General features: G+C 40.0%; 1 protein-coding gene across 1 annotated transcript in view; it reads right to left on the bottom strand.

The window, feature by feature from the left end:
- Window positions 1–22,267, bottom strand: part of ACSL3 (acyl-CoA synthetase long-chain family member 3) — a gene marked incomplete at its 5' end in the record, with an annotated part of 23,091 nt that extends 824 nt beyond the window's left edge. The window contains 12 exons of the mRNA XM_009076511.1: window positions 1,943–2,100; window positions 6,492–6,606; window positions 7,850–8,041; window positions 9,032–9,106; window positions 9,899–10,071; window positions 11,027–11,166; window positions 11,669–11,740; window positions 12,182–12,305; window positions 13,301–13,451; window positions 15,294–15,432; window positions 16,743–16,852; window positions 22,090–22,267. Of these exons, the coding sequence (XP_009074759.1) occupies window positions 1,943–2,100; window positions 6,492–6,606; window positions 7,850–8,041; window positions 9,032–9,106; window positions 9,899–10,071; window positions 11,027–11,166; window positions 11,669–11,740; window positions 12,182–12,305; window positions 13,301–13,451; window positions 15,294–15,432; window positions 16,743–16,852; window positions 22,090–22,267 (1,627 nt within the window). The remainder of the gene's footprint in view (window positions 1–1,942; window positions 2,101–6,491; window positions 6,607–7,849; window positions 8,042–9,031; window positions 9,107–9,898; window positions 10,072–11,026; window positions 11,167–11,668; window positions 11,741–12,181; window positions 12,306–13,300; window positions 13,452–15,293; window positions 15,433–16,742; window positions 16,853–22,089) is intronic.
- Between the last annotated feature and the right edge of the window lie 192 nt (window positions 22,268–22,459).

Below are 22,459 nucleotides of genomic sequence, written 5' to 3'. Positions count from 1 at the left end.
TATGGTGCTCATCTTCTGGAGACAAAGTCTTAGAAGCCTTACTTGAAAAATAGGGGGGGGGGTGTTTTCCTGACAGTCACAAACTGATGAAGGAAATTTAAGTTCCCATGGTAGCTAGTCCCTGTACTGAAACACAATAGTGCTCTGCACATCACACCTGTAGCACAAAACACTCATTTCCAACACCACCTGCTCTGGTTTCAGATATAAAACAATAAAAACAGGTAACTAAGAAGAGTAGCCAAGAGAAGGCTAATAATAAAAGAAATAAATAAATCTAGTTTCAGATTAAATTTCAAAAATAAACACAAATGTATAGTTATTCTGTGCAACCTGCCATACTTAGATTTTCCTGCTCTTTTTTACACCCTTTGGCATTAGATTACTGAGTTTAGGTTTTTAATTTTTTTGCAATTTAGCACTAAAAATCACAGTATTACTTTAAAAGTAAAGCCTGTGATACCAAAGTGAAAACCAAATATAAAATAACATCATGTGCAAAAAAAAAAAAAAAGCCTCAGGATTAAAGCAAATACTCCTTTTCATCAATTTTTACAACATACTTAATTTTCTTTAGAATAGTTTGCGCTGCACAAAAAAAGAAAAGCAACTTTATACATGCTCTCCATCACAGCAACTTCTTAGAATCACTTTGCCCACATGCTCCATGCAGTGAAGAAAAATGGATTAGAGACATGGGGCAAGAGGAAAAGACTCCTGCAGTGCTGAGCCTGCACTCAGCAGAGGATGCTTCTGGTACAAAAGTTGGAAAACAGGCTCAAAGTTTAATAAATTCACAAGTAATATGGAGGAGAGATGAAGGTTAACAAGGAAATATTGTTGGAAGCACAAAGTTATCAAGGGTAGAAAAGATGAGGACAAATTACAAAGAGCTGCAGAAGGACATTGTGATACTGAGTGACTGCAAAACAGCAGAAAACATTCATTGCTGGAGAATGTCAAAGAAAATGTGTATGAAAATCTTGTATGTCCCCACTGGCCATTTACAAAAACCATTCTGTGGCCACAGCTGACAGCGTTATGAAAAAAGCTCAGTGCTTAGTAATGGCCAAAAGCAAAAAGCATGGCAGAAATTACTATGAAGCATAAACAAAATATCATTGTGCCACTGTTTGATTCTGCACCAGAACCGCCCAATTGAGTAAGACCAATTAGCATGAAAAAGATACAGCTGAGGGGGAAGTATAATCAACATGGAAAGAATCATGACCATCATTGTGCCTGTTCACTGCCTCTCCCATACCAGAGCTCAGCAGCACCAACCCGAGCTGGCACGTGGCAGGGTTGGAACAAACGAGGCATTTCTTCACCCAAACACGGCTGAGCCGTGCAAACACACTACAAGACACTTAAATATTCTGTACCAGGATCCACAGTCATTTTCAAATGTGACCACAAGAATTAATGGAAGGAAAGTCTAGTCAAAACTACTAAGTACAAAGATGCTGCTTTAGGTTTGGAAATCCCTCAGAGGCAAGTCACTAGAAGCCAGTAGAGCCCCTGTTACTATGGGCTTATTGCAACTCTGCACCGGTATGGAGCACATGAGACTACGTGATATCCAACATATATAGATGACCCACACTCCTTTTGGAGCAGCAGCTAAGGCCAAAAAACCCAAAAAATAAAGGACAATTTAAAGAGCACCAGACACACACAAATATTCAGGGAACTGAACTTGTCAAGTTTGCCCTGTATTTGTATTCTTTCCTCAGCTATTGGCCACAGTAAAAGAAGTTTCATGAACCTAAAGGTCTCACCCAACTCTTGTTTTGTTGTTGGGGTTTTGTTTGGTAGGAAAATTTCAGTCATGTAGGTTCTATGAAATATACACACTCAAGGAAATACTTTAGGGCCTATGTTTATCTGTTTCACAGACACTGCACTGCACAAGGTTGATACCATCTGCCCAGCCACTCACCTGCCATGGCAGCCTCAGCTAGCACCTTCAGTACCTCTTTTTCCATCTCAGGACTGTTACAGATCTCTTCCCACGTTCCTTTAAATCCTTTTTTCCGAGCTAGTTCTGCGAGCTCCTTTTGATTTGGCACAACAAATCCAATGACATAAGAATGGAAACTGAGAAGCACAAGGTACTTTAGTATGAATTTTGTAAAGTTAACAAGTATTTAAAAAAATAGCACTTCAAATCGAGGGGTTTGCGCTTCATACCAAGATATTGCTCTTAACAGCTGATTTTGTTCACCTGATAATCTTTCTGAAATAGGACACAAATTACCTTTGCCTGCTTAGAAATAAGTAGAAAGAGAAGCTACTTACCTTACAGTAACTGGATTGCTTCAAGGTGTGCTGTCCATATGCATATTCCACTGTGTCTCATGCCCAAAGCTTTGGGAAGCAGTGCCCAAGCGATGTCAATGCTCCCTGCCTCTCCTCAGCTTTTGCATCCCGGTCTGAAGACTGGTGTGTGGCTTCCCTACCTCAATTTCCTCTCTTTCCTCACAACTGCAGAATCCAGTTACTGTAGAGGAGTAGAGGACTGCAGTGAAGAGGGGTTGGAGAGCAGGTTGTGGAATGAGCATATGCACAACACATCTCAAAGAACACCTGCTTCTGTAAGGGAAGTGACTTTTCTTTCTCTTTCAAGTGATTGTCCATATGCTCACTCTACTGTTGGCAAACTTTGTCTGCTCCCGATACGCCTAGAACGTAAGAAGCTCTGACCTCAAAGCCTTTGGAACACACTGAAGCACAATTCACCCTGAAACAGGTATTCAGGCTTTTTCAGATGGGGTAAAGTTCAGGGAAAATGTGAACAGAACCTTATGCAGAAACTCTACACATTCCACCAAAGCAGATCACAGAATCAAGATTGCTGAAAGTGATCTCAGAAGATCACCTAATGAATTAACTTGCCCTAAAGCAAGGCCAGATACATCCAACAAATGTGTATCTAGCCTGTTCTTACACACTGGGCAAGCACTAATGCCAATGTTTCATTCTTCTTGGCATCGATAAATTGTTCCTGATGGCTATTCCTGACCCTTCCCCTATGCAGTTTGCATCAGAATAGTCAGACCTTCCTCTCTTTTCCACAGAAGCCACTTATCCATTCACAGACAGTTAACTTTTTTTCCTTCTCACCTTTCTAGTCCTCCTCCCTTTTCTAAGTTGACTTAGGAATTTAAGCCATGTCCTTTCCTTATAAATCAGAACATACACACAACTGGCTGTGCCATTCACCTTCTTATATCCACATGGCACTTGTTGATCAGCCCCTACAAAACTGCTACCAGCTGAGGGTTCTAATCCTGGACTTTTGCAGTTTATTTAGGTGTAAGTATAACTTGCAATTTCCCTCTTTAAGCTGACTGCTGTTTTCCCCATCTTAACTTTCTACAGATTCATTGAATCTTGTCAATCAACTCTTTCACCAGACAGATCATTAATGCAAAATACAGAAACTTAACCCTGGCATGGAGATGACTGTAGCTTATCCTTTAAGGTCTCCAAGATAATTTTAAAATACTAACTCCAAATACCCTTTTGGCTATTACACATTGTAGTTTTCTCCTTTGTTACTGGCGTGAATTAAAATGGGCATCTGACAGCAGTTGTGAAGACTACACCCGAATCCATTACAAACACACTTTTCTGGCAGTATCTTCACAAGTTTTGCCTGCTGGCTGACTTGAATCCCTTCTCATTTTTCCTCTTACTAAGAACACACAGAAAGATTTCAGATTAGCCTCAGTATCACTACTGCTTCCATCTCACCCTGTCCTGCCTCTGTCCAATTTTTCCCCACACACACTCATGCTATACTCTGTACTGAACCCTTGTAACTTTAGGGTCAGCTCTCTAATGTGTATGTATTGTGCATGAAGGCACTCAGAACACAGAGGACTTTGGCACTTTCATCTCTGGTTCCTTTAGTCTTTTGACATGCAAGGTCAGGTCCAGCAATACCACCAGCATCTCCAGGGATAAACAGCATACAGAAGTAGTCAGTTGGCTGGGTAAGCATCCAACTTCCTGTTCATCTAAAATTCAGCCTCTTTGAGGAGAAGCAAACTTGTTCTGGACAAGACAGGTTCATCCAACTATGCTTTTTCCTGGAAAGAACACCTTGGAGCTCACAGCTCCTGGAATATACATCTTTTCATTCTGTACCACGAAGTTCAATCTTCCCTTGTTGCGGTTCAAATGCCAAAGCACTGTTTTGTCTTGAGAAGTGTCCTGAAGAGGAGTACATCTTCCCTCTAGAACAGCTACTTCCCTCTCCACTACTGTTTCTTCTGCAGATCTTTTGCATTTGGTAGCTTCATCAGTCTTCAAAGTCATCACAACAGCATGAAGAAAAAATTTTCAGAATTTGGTCCTCATCAACTCCTTAATCATCTTCACCGTGCTAAAAGATTTTGCCAAAATGTCTGTCCAACACTAGGCATCCTCATTCTCTTGCTGTGCTTGAGATCCTACCAGCATACAGCTCTCAGACCTATATTCAGACACAGATTCAGTGGCACTACATATAGGTATCATCACTTCTATTCTGTCAAGTTTTTCCTGCTGAGAACTCCCTCAGCTTTTTTGCCATGTTTGTTCATTCCTCAGGTAACTGAAGTATTCACTTTCCTGAGGTGATGCTTGAGCCCCACTGAATGAGTCTTGGATGAGTGAAGTGTTGATAAAGCAGTAGGAGTGTCCTCTGAGTGAGCTCTAATCACAATTTCTTTCAGCAAGCATTTTGCTCCTTATCTCACTGAGTCTTTTGGCTGAAGTCAATACAGCTTCTGAAGCAGCAATATCATGCAAATAATTTTGATTCCCTACTAGCATGTTCAGAGGAGCTTTGTCCCCCAGGATCTAAGGTCAAATTGCAGATTTAACCCATTTGTAGAAGTCTGCCCTCCTTGTACTTTTGCATGTGGGAGACAGAACAGCTACAAACGAAGGACTCCTCCTGCATATGAGATCACCCAGGCAAAGTATAAGGACAGACAGGATCTAAGAGTGGTCATAGGCACCGTTACAAAACTCTCCAAGCTCAGACTGCTGAGGTGAGCATATACCCACAATGAAATGTGCATATGGACAATCATTAAGGGAACCTGCATTACATGGTTACTTACGCCACATTACACACGACAGTACTAAGAAGAACTACAGCACCAGCAGAAAAAACAATCTGGAATGTACTTGGATTCTCATTTGTAAATTGCCTTCAAAAACTGCTCATAGGTTGCACGGTTTTTAAGTAACAGGCATGATGGAGTCTAACGGGGTCAAGTTCCTGTGTGACAAGTGCATTTAGGTATGTTGATGTGGCAAAATTAACACCAAATTTGATACTACAAGTCCAATAGTGAACTTCAGTCCTAGAAGAGCAGAAAGAAGCTCTACCTCCACAGACTATAGAGGATGCTTGGAACAGGCACATAACTTCAGGCAGGCAAAGCAAGCAAATATGAGACTCACTCAACAGGTCCAAACCACAAATAAAGCTTAATAAAAGGGAAATTTTATGAGCAATGGCATGCCCAATGCACGTTAGCCTACTGATCCAAAACTGGAGTTACAGGATGATCACCATTAGTTAACACAACCCCCCCAAAGACTACAGAGAACCAGGTGAACAAACCAAAAGTTAATTTTTTTCATTTATTACCACTGAGCAATTCTCTGGTATGCCTGTCCTGGCCTCTATCAAAGTTAAACTGGGGCTTCTATGGCCATACTGGAAATCAGAATATTTCTGATCATTCAAAAGCTTCAAAATGACTTTCCAAATATCGAAATGTCAACAGGAAACAAACTGAAGCACATTTATATGTGTAAGTCTATATTATGCAGAGCTAAGAAATTCTAGAAATAGAAACTTTAGGCATGTTGGAGCTCTTGTATGCTTAATTTATTAGTACATGTAGCAAGCAAATAAAAGGACATTTGATCATCATTTATTAATTATGTGTTTGCATAGTATTTAGAATATGTTTTCCCTCAAGCTTCAAGGCTTCTGCTGGTGTACTGCAGGGGTTAAAGAAAAGTACTTTTAATTTGCAAGCTTCTGGGCTGTTGCGGGTTTTTTCCCCCCATCACCTTCCTCTGAAGTACCACAGTACTTCCTCTGAAGGACAGATCACAAATAAACACCACAAGGAACAAGGTGTCCTAGGGCTCCTATAGGTAGTAATCTCTAAAGTGCTTGAGTGATGTCTGTTAGGAATGCAGTTACAGCTTGGCTGCTCTTCACATTGGGGAAGAGGGAATGAAAGAGACTCATTATTGGCATTTTCCAACAAATGAGGAAAACGAACGAGAAAAGGAAAATCAGAACAGTTTTCAAATGTTTTCATTTTGATAGAGAAAGTTATTCCATTGTATTAGACGTAAAATCCTTTTTCAACCAATTAAAAATATTCCATACATTGAGTGGCAAAAATATTTGCTTATGGCTTCACTAGGACAAAGAGCAGAGCAAAAACGAAGTATCAGCTGCCTCTTACCTGCTTGCATATGCACAAATATTATCTACCAGGGGGAGATTCTTCAGAGCTGCCTCGACTTTGCCAAGAGAAACATATTCTCCTGCCTGCAGTTTTACAAGATCTTTTTTGCGATCTATTGAGGGAAAAAGGAATGTAACGTTAATTACAGAACACAGAAACTTTAGACATTGATTTCACTTTGCTGAAATGCATGTATAAATACCAAAAGGAAAGCTGACTCATGTTTGGCGAATGGACCAGAAACATTTCATGGCAGGTTTCTAGACTCTGCATTTTATCAGTCTGTCCCCCAAATCAAAATGAGAGACATTTCAATTCCACACATTTTCTGCCTTTGGAACAATATTTCCTATATGACAGCACCATCATGTGCATGGAAGACAACTAGGACTATGCAAAAATCAGTATTAGCTAGGAGCGCACATTTTGTGCTGTCTGGTCCAGATGCTCAAGGCAGGAGATGCACTATTTGGTGACATTTTGTTATTTATTTCAGGCTAAATCCATATTTAAAGACCAACTATCCACTTGTTACTTGAAAAACAACAACAGGAACCAAAAATGAACCTCAGATTACTTGAGCTTATTGTACTTAGCCTAGAGAGGGCAGAGGTGACGACAGGCCTTACCCACCCAGGTGTGGCAGCAGCCAGGGGCACCTCTCCTTCACTGTGGTGCTGCTTTGTGCAACCAGGAAAGGTGAGTGTGACCTATCTGACCACTGCAAGGCAGCTGCACTGGGATCTAAGATTCTTCTCCTCTAATAAATCAAATAAGCTTAATTTTCAGGATTAAACCTACTGACTTCAAGCAAGACTCCTGGTAGTTTATAAAGCACCTAATTTTGCACCTGCATGTGCCAAAAAACTACGAGCCTATCACAGGCTTATGTACAACACCTTCATCTTAGTATATTTTCCACTAGTTCCTATATGATAAAAGGATATTCTGATTATAAAGACTGTCAAGATTAAAAAAGGCTTATTTAATTCCTGAGCATGTATTACCACAAGAGCCTTTTCAATGAATCAAATTCCATACTTTTAAATTATACAGTCCATGGCAGCTTAGCCAGCTCAATTAACCTATATTTAACTCTCTAATTACTACCCAGTCTCACCAACATATGGAGTCAATGTTAAGAATGTTCCAAAAGGAGGCAATTGTTTAAAAATCAGCTTCTAAAACACATAATCAAGTTTACATTAACATATCAGCATTTCCCTAGGATACATAGGAGGTTTTAGAACCACATGCCAAGATAATGAGACTTTTTTTTGGTAACTACAGTATTTAGCAGCCCTGAAAAACGTGTGTGTGTGTATAGGTATGTTCACCTGAATTTATTAACTTACCAATAATTTTTAGACACCCATCTTGCTGAAACTCTCCAATGTCTCCAGTATGGAGCCACCTCTGCCCATTCTCATCAACAGTGAAATCTTTTTTGGTTCGTGCTTCATTTTTGTAGTAGCCCACAGTCACATTTTGCCCTCCAATAAGGATCTCACCCCGAGGATATGGTTTATCAGTGTTGTAATATCCACCTAAAAGAATAGAGTTTTTTTACTAAGTTAACAAGAATTAAAACATATACTAAACAAAAAAAAATTCATATTATTTTTACTACCTAAATATAAAACTAAACACTTGACTAAGTCCTTAGCCAGTTACCTCTGGTCTAAATAGTTCAGTAAGAGAAAAGGTGGTTCCAATTCTTTTCAGCATCTAAACAGCTATTTAACATGTGTTTACAAACTGAAATTCACACACATGCAGAGGGCAAGTGCTACCTCTGTGCAATCTTTCTGCTGGTACCAACATGTTCCATCAGTGTCACACAGGCTCAAATAAAATAAAGTTAATATTTCTGCCTCGTATTTTAGGAAAGAAAAAAACCTGTAAGGTTTCACATTTCACCCTTATTTATTATATATTTCTACTCTATATAAAAGCCTACAGTGAAAAGAAATCACCTAAATGCTTTTCAAACTTTATTAAACACATTTTGCATAGCATCCATTAAGTTTCTATTCCCTATGCCAATTTTTTAATGATTTTACTATTAGTAAAATGAAGACCATTTTTAATTTCTTCATGGCAACAGAAGGTATCATGCATGCACTTCAGCTGCAGCCTCCTGAATCCAGCACCTCTAAGGCACAGGATACACAACCTGCATGAATACTGATCTAAATCAGGAAGAGGTACAGAGCTGTGTCCATTTACACAATGTGCACACACAAAGAGAGTGGCTGGAATAAAACAAAGAGGATATCCAAAGAGTCATAATACCACCTAGTCAAAATGCCACATGCATTGGTAGTCTCTGTCTAGGTATTTCCAGGTATAGAAACCATGGAGGAATTTATTTTACCTTTCTTCTCCCCAAGAACAAACTTTTATAGGTAAAAATAACATTTAAAATCTAAATAGCCAAGGAATAGTCTTCCAATGACTACTACTGAGCAAAGCTCAATGGAAAAACACAGTTCTTATGAATACATAACAATGTAACCATATACAGGAATTCTCACCTTCTTCCCAGTTCAACAACTTGATTTCGCAACAGACCAAAGGTGCTCCTACTCTCCCTGTAGTGTAGTCCCAAACTAGGATTTGAAAAAGAGTATTTTTCAGAAAAACATTTAACCAAAACTGATCAGAAAAAAAAGAAAATCTTTTGTTGCCATGCATCTTATTTACTGAAAATTAACTGCTATTTATTTTGATACTTTCATTCAGAGAATAGAACTTCCAAGAAAACCAATGGATTTAGTGAGGCAATGGAGATAAAATTCTTATTCTGCCAAGAGAGTAGATGGCTCTATTTACAGACACCTTAGTTACAGAAAGGCATTGGAATATGCTGCCCAGGGAGGTGGTGGATTCACCATCCCTGGAGGTTTTGAAGCTGAGACTGGATGTGGCACTTAGTGCCATGGTCTAGTAACCACTGTGGGATTGGACTCAATGACCTTTGAGGTCTTTTCCAACCTTTCTGTGAAAGGCAACTGAAGCTATTAGGTTCCTTTATATGAAATTAAGAACTGGTGCAGACTTTTGCATTCCATTTTCTGCTCTCCCAACATCTCAACATACCCACCAAAATCTGACATCATTTTTCAGCTCAACTGCTGAGAGCAAACGATGCCAAGATCCCATTCATACCATTATGCTTTGCTCCATCACAATGGAGAACATTCATTTCCTGTGTAGCTCACCAACTTGAGCACGTGCCAAAATCAGTCCTCCCACTGGATTACGTATTTCCCACTGGATATATCCATGATTACAAGTGATTCCCAGGATTCCCCAGTTATGCTTGGGGGCACAGCCCAAACGAACAGACCAGCAGAGGTGGCACAGGGTCACAGCACAGAGAGGGAGGCACTGGCACCAACCTTCCGTGATGGTTCCAGCTCCTGCTGACTCGGTAAGCCCGTAGCCCTGTCCCACAGGGCAGCAGAAGCAGATGTTCATGAAACGCTGCGTGGCTGCCGAGAGCGGAGCTCCTCCGCACAGCAGGACACGGATTTTCCCACCCAGCAGCATTCGGACTTTGCGGAAAATAAGGCTGAAATGCAAAGATGAGAGCACATATAGCACCTACTTTTGTATCTGAACTGAAAGTTTCTATCATATTCCAATACACTTCTATGTCATTCGAGGAAAATGCTGAAGGAGCACATTGGGTTCAAAGTGAAGGAAAGAAAGTCTAGGTTAGATGTGAGGAAAAGGTTTTATACTGTAAGGGTGGTGAGACACTGGCACAGGTTGCCCAGGGAGGCTGTGGCTGCCCCAACCCTGGCAGTGTTCAAGGCCAGGCTGGATGAGCCTTGAGCAACCTGATCTAGTGAGGAGGTGTCCCTGCCCAGGGCAGGGGTTGGATACTAGATGATCTGTAAGGTCCATTCCAACCCTTAAATTCTATGATTCTATGATTGAAGTTTTCAAACACACAGGCACAGATTTCTAAGCTTGTTTCCCCCATTCTAATTTAAAGACAGGTCAAATGTTTTGAGAACACAGATTTTAATAATAAAGTTCTGCGATTTTTTCCTAAAAAATAATTAAGTCTATAAATTTTGCTATTATATTATCCTTTGGTGCCACTGAAGTAGGGAATTAAGACTCAATGATCCTTAAGGTTCCTTCCCACTTGAGATATTCCGTGGCTCCCTTCTGTGAAAATGTGAAACCTACAGTTTTCTACGGGAATTTACTTCTTGTCTTACCCAAGAGTTGTGTAAATCCATTATTAAAGCCCTGATAAAAGTAATGTAATAAACATAAATTTCCAATTAGTTTCAAGTTAAATGACACTGACTTAAATTACATCAGCAAATATTTAAACCCATCACACAAAACTACTGATTTGTTGTTTCAATCTACACCTAATTACAGGCTTGTTTATGTTCAAAGTGTCAACAATAAAATGAAGGAAAGCACAAAAAAAATCAGATACTGCTCATCTGGTACGACCTGGATAAGCAGTTTTTTTGAGCCATTAAAACTAAAGTTAACATTACCTATCACAGAGTGGGGTAGTATAACCTTTGGAAATCTGTTCCATTTTGTAGTTGTAGGCCAATATAAATAGATTCCGCTGGAAACTGGTCATTTCATTCACTTTATTCATGACGTTTTTGTAGATCCGATCCATAATTTCCTAGTTATGTAAAAAGATTAACTTTAACTCAAAGAAACAGAAACACTAAATTTAGCACAACAAAAGGAAAATATGATATAGAAAGTGAAGTATATTTCAGGTGACAACCCAGTCCCAGGTTGTCTCCTCTTCACTTGCTAAAAGGTAGCAGGATGCTCACAGGGGGAAAACAAACATCTGGGCAGGAGCACGAGTTAACCCAACCTGCTTGCTGCCAACTGTCTTTATTCCATTCCCTCACTAGGATGAGCAACAAGTGACTAATTAAAATGGAAATCTGATCCCTATAGATATTAAAACTTTGAAAAATGTCAACACTCATATGATGAATATTTATCTCCAATGTATAAATAACCACCAAAATTATTATCTTAAGCTAGCTTAACATCAAAGGCTCTGCTTTTTTTATTTAAATGGTCATTGTATTAATTTTGTTCTTAAAAGTTAAATGCTAAATTACATTTTTAAAACAAGTAAAATTACTTATCCATCAGTTACTTACCGGCACAGCTGCCATCAGGGTTGGCTTAAGGGTAGTAACATCACCTTTGCTTCCTTTCTTTATTTTAGAGGACTAAAGTGAAGAACAAGTTTATTAGCAGATACATTCGAGATTTTTAACATCAGAAACAAAATTACATAACACATTAGAAAGAAATATTCTTAAGGAGAGAGTGCTCAGGCATTGGAATGTGCTGCCCAAGGAGGTGGTGGATTCACCATCCCTGGAGGTTTTTAAGATGAGACTGGATGTGGCACTTAGTGCCATGGTCTAGTGACCACTGTAGGGTTGGACTTGATGTTCTTTGAGGTCTTTTCCAACCTCGTTGATTTTATGATTCTATGGTCATTCAAAACAATCATTTTAAAACCAGTCCAGAGTATCAGTCACAACCACCAACACTCTGTTGTATGAATTGTAGGGAAGAAAATTTGTTGTACTATTTTAAAAGAAATATTACAAAGATCTGATATAATTTTTTTTTAATAATAAGGACTTAGATCTACAACATACCTGGTCAGCTAATGTCTGAGGTGAAGAGTAACCGATTCGGCACCCGTGAGACAAACACACAAGTTCAGCACTCAGCTCCAGAACGTGGGCAAGAGGCAAGTAGCCAATGTATATGTCTTTCTCCCTGCAGAGAATTTTTAAAAGATAGATTTATGTTGCACCACTAGAATCCTCAGATGAGTCACTATGCAAAATTTCCCTATGAGGACAGGCTGAGGGAGTTGGGGCTGTTCAGCCTGGGTAAGAGAAGGTTGTGTGGAGACCTCAGAGCAACTTTTCAATACCTGAAGGGGCTACAAGGAGCTGGAGAGGGACTCTGTGTTAGGAACTGCAATGATAGGACAAGGGGTAATGGGTTCAGAGTGACGGAGGAGAAAGTCTAGGTTGGATGTGAGAAAAAAGTTTTTTACTCTAAGGGTGGTGAGACACTGGCACAGGTTGCCCAGGGAGGCTGTGGCTGCCCCAACCCTGGCAGTGTTCAAGGCCAGGCTGGATGAGCCTTGAGCAACCTGATCTAGTGAGGAGGTGTCTCTGCCCAGGGCAGGGGGCTGGGACTAGATGATCTATAAGGTCAATTCCAACCCCTAAATTCTATGACTCTATGATTCTAGAACCAGGGAAAGTGCAAAAATGCCTTTGGGCTTGAAAACATATTCCATGTGATATGGGTTGTGTTTCAAAAGTTATGTGCTATGTACTGTAGGTTTAAAGCACAAACAAAGCTTGATGGTTACTCATCCGAAGACAATTATCTGTGTGTTACGGAAGCAAAGGCAACTCTGTGGACAAATTTAAAACTGCACCAAACATGAAAAAATCACGTAATTTAAACACTAACCAAGGGCAGTAGTGCTAAGGGAAGCTTTCAACCACTCTAGTGCAAGGTGGGCTCACAGGCTTTTGTGTCCCATTCTTGCCCACATACAGATGAGGGAACGAACAGCACATGAAGTACTCATGTTATTCAGTGCAGTACTGGAAGATGCTCAGGCATCAGTGCATATTATGATGTGTCACAGACACAGGAATGTAAAACAATATTTTACAGAGTAATTAATGTAAAATTACATGCAACTGCATGACTTCTTTATCTGCTGGTAAGTAACAGATGGTACCTACCCCAGATTTGGAATCCTCTCAGCCATTCCAGTTATCCCAGCAATTATATTGCAATGGGAGATCATAACTCCTTTGGGAATTCCTGTGGATCCACTTGTGTACATGATCACTGCGATATCTGAGGGCACAGGCCTGGATGGCTGTTTGCTCCCTGCAATGTGTGTTAAGAAGAGAACACGCAATGTGAGGAGAGCGACCTGAGGCTGGCAGACCTGACATACTGACATATTTCAGCAGTCACTGCAATACAGCACCACATGATTTTGCTTTCACTTAAAAAGATCGCAGTCAAGCTTAAGTGCCTTCACAAAGAGTGGGAACTCTGTATTAGCTGAACAATACCTCGAGCAATTCTCCTAGTCTATGATGAAAACACTTTTCCTATTGTATTTCCCTTATTCTTGCAGCAGAGAGGAAAACAGGCAGAGCTTTGGCTTCTCTGAAGCATCACTGAGCATTCCCTGCCTCAGGAAGGTTCATTGTCCTGGTTCCACACTGCCCCAGGGCCCATCCCCCTGTGCAAAGCTCCTTCGTCACGTGCTCCCTGGGCAGGGAACACCACACTGCCTCGCAGCACCTGCAGCCAGGCACTGCTGAGCCAACGTGAGGTCCAATTTCTATAAATATTTCAAACAAGTTCAACAGCTTTAATTGGATTAAAGTGCTTTTTAAATACTTGCACCGAGAGCAAGAACATACAAACCCAATTGTGTTTACTCAAGAGGAAAAACTGCATAATGCACAATGCTGGTGGCAAAACGCACACACTGAGTGAGAAGCATGAAAGCATATTTAATCATTTCCCCCTGAATCCTGCCTATCCTGCACGGTGAATAACACAGAGGGAGAAAAAACCCACAAGCAACAGCTCATCTGCTTAATATCAATTGAACATGCTTGACCATAAACAATTCATGAGAGTATTTAACAGTTTATGAATAGTTAACTTGACAAAGATAATGTTTCTTTATTGTAGCGCAGAGTATGAGATATTTAAAAGACTGAAGAAAGAAGGACTAGGCACCTTTTTACATAGTAGATTAACAAATCTCAAGGAGCTAATTAATTACAGCCATAATTTTTTTCTGTTGGTGTTGTCTGAAGCAGTTTTTACAGTACATAAAACTGACACACCGAAAAGGGAAAACTATCTTTTAAAGAAACTGAGAGGTCATGATGTGGGGAGCAAACCTGTCATTCCCCTGAACATCAAGGGCAGATGGATTAACCACCCCTCAAACACAATCCAACATTCATGTGCCTTCAGCAGTTAAAAGACCCTGAAAACACAAAGTATAAGAGAAGAAAGCAACTACTGAATATAATGTAACAGTCGGATACTAGGTTTCTACTGAATATAATGTCACAGTCAGATACTAGGTTTGGCAGCTCTTCAGAGCCAGGAATAAAAATTTCTTATGCTAATAGTTAAAACACCTTCTGACATTCTGAATTCTAGCTCTCAAAACGTTACCTAGATTAGATTTCGGGATTTACATAGGAGATTGATACTTTCCGAAATGAAAAAAGTGATCAAGTTTTCTCAGATTCAAATGGCTGTTTTCAATTTTGCTATTTCTGAATTTAATAAAACTTAATGGTAACAAATTATTGACTTCTTTCGTTATAAAACACACAATTACTTTCTCTGTGTGCCCTGAATCACCTTGGTTTTCATATGTCTGATCATAAGAATGCTTTCTAAGTTTCTATTCTGGACTAAATGCTTATCCTAAAAATTATCCTTGAACATATGACTCTTGATTGTTGAGAAGACAGTTTTTATTAACAGCATTTTACTCTGTTGGAAAACAAAACAAAAACACCTACACCCCAAAATCCAACCACAACCAAACCAAAAAATCCCACAGATTTTGTGCAAAGAAAAAGCAGATAAGAAGAGGTTAATCACTGCATAATTTTGAGATCTGCAATTTCCCCAAGGGTCAAAAGAGGACAACAAGATGGTCCAAAGCGAAAGAAAAGAACCTACCAGTGTCTGCCTTTGCCCCCATTGCTTGCACAGATGCCATGGTGTGAACAATGACACCCTTGGGAAACTCTGACCACGTTGTTGGTTTGCCATCCACTGTAATAATATGTCGCAGCAGTGGAACTTGAGAAACAATTTCCTGTGGAAATGAAAATGTGTTCAGAAATCAAACATGAGGTTTATAAGACCAAGAAGAAAAACAAACAAGAACCAAACCCCCCCACATTATCTACTGTGCACATTTTAAAAAGCATTGATGAATTGATTACACAGTTGATTAAATATTTAATTATTAAGTATCTGATTCAACATTGATAAAATATGTCAGAATTTTAAATATCAGGGGATAAACTTGTTGAGCTCAAATAGCTGCAAAGCTTAAAACTTTCCACATTTCCAGGATTGATTGAACTTTCCACTTACAAATCCAAAAACTTTTCCAACCATTTACTGATTTGGGCCTTATTTCAAGAAAACCCCACAAATAAGACTGCAGTGATTTGTAGAGATAACTGACTTTCCACTCCCACAGAACCCTGAGAGAAACTGGCAATACTGAGCTCACAAGGATTCTTAGGCTGCTCCTTGGTTACTGTGGTAGTTAAAATAAGCAACAGCTTGCAAAAAATACAGAAAATTATTAGTTAAGCACTAGTCCAGCATGTCAAGCAAAATGAGAGTTCTAAAACATTGATCAGTGTTTAGTGGAAGAAGAGATGATCATCACCTCTAGCAGAACAAATTCAGTCTCTTACTGCACTCTGAAATAAATGTGCATTGTATATAAAAATAAATTTATTGCATTTAGCAAAAGGTTGGGAAATTCTCACTCAAAGGTCAACAACAGCAGTTTTTCATTAAAACAACTCCTTTATGTGAAAGGTACAGTTCCCCCAAAACACATAATGGTGAAACTCATGCAGATTATAGTTGTTCCACTGACCCAGATGGAAGAACCAAGTCAAAAGAGTCTTCTGACTGTTTTAATGTTCAGTAAGCTTTCCTCACACACAGAAAACCAGCTCTAAGTCTTCAAACACCTGCCTTTAGATTTAAAAGCCATTCTCTGCTGGGAAAACATCCAACAATAAGCCAGGAGGATGACTGCATATAGTTCTTCTTTCTATTCTTCCCATTGTTAAATGTATAGGTGCTAAATCCACCCAGAAACCATGGCAGTTTCTTGTAAAGGTGTTCCAGGCAGCACTTGCAGCTCTTCAATACTGCAAATTGCTCATCCTATTCTCCAAAGTCACTGAGGAGCCTTAAAACCCACTGAAAGCAAACTATCACTTTATCTGTACATGAAGACAGATGCATAAATCTTCTTCCAAAAGTGTCTGCCTTATAGAAAGGCAGTAACTCACTGTTCTGAACAATGGAACCAGGCCATTTAGCAGTAATGAACAGACACACAGGAAAGAGATAGATTAAGAACAGTTTTCTGACCTTCAATTTTGTTTGCATCAATTCTTTGCTAGTAATGATGGTGGTCACCTCCGTTTCGTTTAGCCCATGCACTATTGCTGGGCCTCCCAGGGTAGCATACAGGGTAACAACTGAAACACAAAATGGGAGAGAAAAGGTGAATCTATGCCACATTTTAAAGTATAGTTTGTTACAATAAAGAACTGAGATGAACCTATTTGAAGTCAGGCAACACAGGAAAAATATCTGTCAACTCAAAGGTGGTAGAGTTGTGTACTTAAGCTCCTATAACATGGATTTAAACCCAGCATGGTTTCCAGTTACTCCCAGAATGAATAGAGAACAACTGTTGTCTATGTGATGGTTTACCAAAATCACAGCACTTTATGCAATTCACCTAGAGCAACTCTCATACTTTCATTGCTTTTACCATGTGAAAAGCAGTCAAATGTTCTCAGTTTCATCACTGTGTAACATTGCTTTGCACTCAGGAAAGAAACAGCTTTCATTCATGTGTCTTCTCTTTTCAGAACTCACACACACTGTTACTAACTGTTTATGATTGACTGCTAATAAAAAGTTATCACAACATGGCAAGATATGTCATCAGCAGAAGAATCCTCAGACTTGGTAATAAATCTGTGACTATCCTACTCTGCCATCTATTTAAAACAATGTAATAATCACCACAATCATGACACATTGAACTGACATCATGAGGATCACACAGAACAGCAAGGAAAGAAAACATTTACAAAATTGACTATGAGAAATATTGTTTCCTGTATTTAAGGACAGCTCATTAGTGACAGAGTGTCAAACAATTATTTCACATTAACAACTCTAAAAACATATTTAATTTCCTGCCATTTTTATGGGAACTGAATGAGAAGAGATCAAAAGAGACTGGGGAAGAAAAAGGCAGGGCTCAGAAAGGAAGAAAGGTATTGCTCTCAAGAATATAATCATTCCCTGTTTTCTTATGAGGAGAGGCTGAGGGAGCTGGGGGTGTTCAGCCTGGAGAAGAGGAGGTTCAGGGGAGACCTTATCACCCTCTGCAACTCCCTGACAGGAGGTTGGAGTCAGGTGGGGGTTGGTCTCTTCTCCCAGGCAACCAGCAGCAGGACAAGAGGGCACAGACTCAAGCTCTGCCAGGGGAGGTTGAAGTTGGATATTAGGAAGAGATTTTTACAGATTCCAATGAGGCATTGGAATGTGCTGCCCAGGGAGGTGATGGATTCACTGTCCCTGGAGGCTTTCACGGTGAGACTGGATGTGGCACTTAGTGCCACATTTAGTCTAGTCTAAAGATCTTGGAGGTCTTTTCCAACCCAGTTGATTCTATGATTCCAAGGAGAATGTTGAACCGAGGCGTCTCAAAAGAAGCTGCAAGTCAATTAACACAATCAATAATTACAACATCTGTGCTGGAAGCTTTGTCACATCAGGTATCTGAGTCTCTTTTGTATTTTAGCCTGTACTTAGCTGAATATTTAAATAACATAATTATGAAAACAAGACACCCTACTGCACATTAGGACTGTAGCGCTATTATGTTCACTGCAGCAAAGATAAAAAAAATTAAAGTTAAATGAAGTTCTGTTGTATTCTAAGATTTGAAATCCAGGGAGTTACTATCCCAGTGCATCATACCAAGGAAGAAGTCAAGAGCAGTTTTCTTACACAAAAAAGTAAATAGTTGACCTCTACTTATTTTTTCCTTGTTAAAACAGTCCATCATAGTTCAGAACTGTTGCAGGGCAAACGCACATGCACTGTGTTTTCTTTAATTTGGTGGGAGCAAAGTCCAGAAGAGTGGCTCTACTAGTTCCCACGAGCTCTCTCTACTTACTGCAGTGACCCCTGTTATATAAACACTGAGCAGAAATTCAGCTTCCCCGAGCCAACAGGCAGAGCCGACCCGACACACCGCCCAGAAGGAAAAGGATCATCTCTGAAACAACCATCTATGTACTTGACTACTCATCTGCAAATAAGTACATTAAGACATCTTAGAGCTGTATGACAGAGCCACAGAGAGAGATACCATGTATTTGATGGTGCAGTGATGTCATGGAGAGAATAAAACTGAGCAATGCCTCTCATCTGTGAAATTGTCACTTCTCCACAGTGGCACCTAAAACTTTTTCAGACCAATCTGAAAGTTTTAGTCAATTTTTTCTCCTCTCCTCGCCCTCTTGAAAACATACTGAGAAAGGATTATCTTGTGTACACCTTTATGCATGCAGTAGTACAAGTGAGTCTTTGTTATCTGACCTGCTAGGAATGCTGCTCGATAAGTCTTGACAAAAATAAAACCTCACTACATTTGCCAGCTCCTATGCAAGGACAAAGCCTTTCCCTAAAGGAACAAATAGAACTTTTGCAATTTATTTCAATGTAACTCAAAAGCTAAACTAAGTATTTCAGCATCCATCATACAGCAAAAATGAAAAGCAAAACATATCTTTGAAGACTTCAGCCAAATCAGTTCTGACAAATCCACTTCTGCTCAAGCTTTAGAAAGGTATAATTGAAAAATGAAACCTAACCTCTCCTACCTCATTGTTTGGTTATACGCTCAGGTGTTTTATCTGCCTACACTGGTGAAGAACTGTTCATACAGATGAAGAGGAAATACTTCAGGAGAACATCTGTTTTCATGTTAGCACTTCTGTTTTCCATTTCTGAACTAGCAATCTCACTCTACCTCCTCAAACACAAGGCTCAGCTTCAATCAAGTAACATGTAAAAATCAAGCAAGTATTTGTAATTAAAAAAAATCACTTGTTTGTGCAAGTAATCTGTAACAAAAATTACTTTCCCAAATTTAATTCTGTAGTGCAAAAGGCATTTTCTCCAACAGAAATAAAGCAGATGAACTTGCTCTTCGACATGAGTTCTGGGCCCACACCACCAGGTTTCATCCAATTCCCACTTGGAAAGACAGTCACAACACTACCACAGGAGTTAGCTGGTGTCAAACCCACAAACCAAAAAATGCTAACGTAAGTCATTTAGCCATGTCACACTACTACTTCAACATCATCTGCATGTTCTAATTCATTCAGCAAACTGACCATGAAGGCTGCACAACACTCTCATCCTCTGCCAACACACGAGTCAGCCAAGTTCACATAGGATGACATACAGCTCAGATGCTGAACACCACGTCAGACAGTGTGCTGGAGCACGTCGCCACCAGGGGCTTTGAAACACTAATCCAACAATCCCAAAGCACACACATACCATTCTTCACACGACATCCATCCACCACTGCAGACTTCCCCTCCACCCCCAGAATTACGAAATCTTCCTAGGATTTCTAAGTGCACTTCACTTCCAAAGGAAAAAAAATGATGCAAGCCTTTACATTTTATTCCCAGGATAGTCACTAGGAATCTGACAGATCTCAAAAGTGATAAAAGGGAACTGGCACTCTGTGTTACAAGATGTGTAGTTTCAAAGCAACACAGGCATCTTATCTGAGAATGGCCAGTGCAGGTCTCTGCTCTGGTAGGCAGGCCAGCAGCACTCACTCCCTGAGGAAAGGACCAAAAAGGTCACTGAATTTAGGCTGAAAGGTACCTGGGAAAACCACCTGCACAGCACCATTCATTACAGCAGAGTGCTCAGAGCCATGGCCAGCCTGGCTTTTATGTATCCCCACGGATGGAGATCTCACAACCATTCCTGTTCTGACATTGAACCACCCTCACAATGAAGAGGTTTGCCCTAATATCTAATCAAATTTTCCTATCACTGAACCAATCTTACCAACACACACCTTGGAGCAGAATCTGGCTTCATCTCCTCTGTATGCTCCCATTGGATAATTTTAGGCAGCAACAAGATCTTCAACTCGCTCATCTTAATGCTGAACAGACCCTGCTCTATCAGCCTCTCCTAATATGTCACATTGTCAAACCCTTTCAGCATCTTGGCAGCCCTCCACTGGACTTGGGCCAGTATGTCAGTGTCTTTTTTTCTTACTAGGAAGCCCCAAAGCAGAAACCACTCCAGATGTGGTTTTACACACATCTTCTCTAAGAAAAGAAGGATCACTTCCCTGGACTGACCTGTTACACTCCTGCTACCACCACCCAGGATGCTGTTGGCGTCCACTGCAAGGTGGCACAGCATAATCCTGGTTGACTCATTGCTCACCAGAACCCTCAAGTCCCTTTTCTACAGAGCTGCTCTCTGTCCAGTTTTCCCTCATCCTATACCAGTGCACAAGATATTTCAGCACACAGAGGAAATTTTAAGTGCCTTCACTGAACAATATGAGGTTCTGGACAACACACTTTTCCAGCTGACAGGCTCCCCCTGCACATCAGCCCTGTCCTCGAGTGTACTGGCTGCTCCCTCCAACATGCTACCAGCTGTGACCTCCTGTATTTGCACCCTGCCCCATCATCCAGGCCTTCAATAAAGAAATTAAACAGTATTAGAGACAATACCAACCACTGAGTGCTGGGAACTAACTTTGTCCTATGGATTACATACTCATCAACATATGGTTTCTCAAACTGAAACAGACTCATGCTCAGGGCAAAGAGGGACCATTTAAGATATAGCCTTCTTGCAAGGTTTGCTTCCAAAATCTGGAAAAGTTCTAACTGATAGACATCTTTAGTGGATGCAGGTAGCAAATCAGGAATTTCTGCACATCTGGCCCATCTCTTATTGAAGGAGGGTAAACGTGGTATGCGAGGGAAGAGGCCAAAGCCTGTGAGGAACAGCAGTTTCTAGCATGCCCTGTGGGACAGGGGGATATGTCCCTCTGAGAGCACCACAGAACCCAGCCAGGCTGGGCTTACAGTTAGGTGAATGACATATTAAGGAGTGATGTTGAAACAGACATTTAAACAACCATAGCAAGTCAAGATCAGCATCCAATAAGTTTCACCAAAGAAAAATAGGCCTAACCAAAATCAAAATTGAAGAACTGACAAAATATCCAGTTAAAACAAAACCTACAGGCACAGATGAAGCTTTGATGCCAACTCCTGATACAGAGTCAATGAATTCATGTGTGAATTTTGTTTGTTTGTTTTTAAGAACTTGGGAATCTGTACTGATTTGAGAATAAAAGTAAATAAACATCTCATTAATTCATTGAGAAAACTAGAGTGACCAAAACCATACTCCATCTGCAAACAGATACAGGTCTCTCTATTCACTAAAGCAAAACACGACAAACTGCACAAGTCTTTGCCTTATGCAGTATTTTTTAATTTGTAAATTTTAATGTTCTATATGAAATCTATAAAAGTTTTCTTAGTGTGTAAAGTGAAGTAAGAAAAAGTTTCATTTTCAGGCTGTAAGATGAAAAGACGTAACTTCAGGGAACAGGCATACTTACGCTGGTAGTTGCACATAAAACAGGCCTGTGCTGCAATCATCCACTCAGCTCTGGTCTCACAGAAGATTGCAATGTTAGTCTTTGGTTGCTGACCCAATACTGCTAAGCCATTTCCGAAATTAACAGCTTTAATGTATACATCTTCATATGAAAGCCAGGTGTACTTGCCAAGGATGACCTAAGAATAATAATAAACTCAATTTAGAAAATGAAAATCCTTAACACATCCTACTACATCTTCACCCACATGAAGAATCCATGTGTCTGAAGTAACATGTGCTTGAACTATAAGAGCAGTTTACTCAAGCTAATAATATTCTACAAGGACTGTGGAAGCTCCAACACAAATAGAATCACAGAATTTAAGGGT

This window comes from Acanthisitta chloris, unplaced genomic scaffold, assembly GCF_000695815.1.
Source record: "Acanthisitta chloris isolate BGI_N310 unplaced genomic scaffold, ASM69581v1 scaffold4346, whole genome shotgun sequence".
NCBI lineage: Eukaryota > Metazoa > Chordata > Aves > Passeriformes > Acanthisittidae > Acanthisitta > Acanthisitta chloris.
This window is presented reverse-complemented; position numbering and strand designations above follow the sequence as displayed.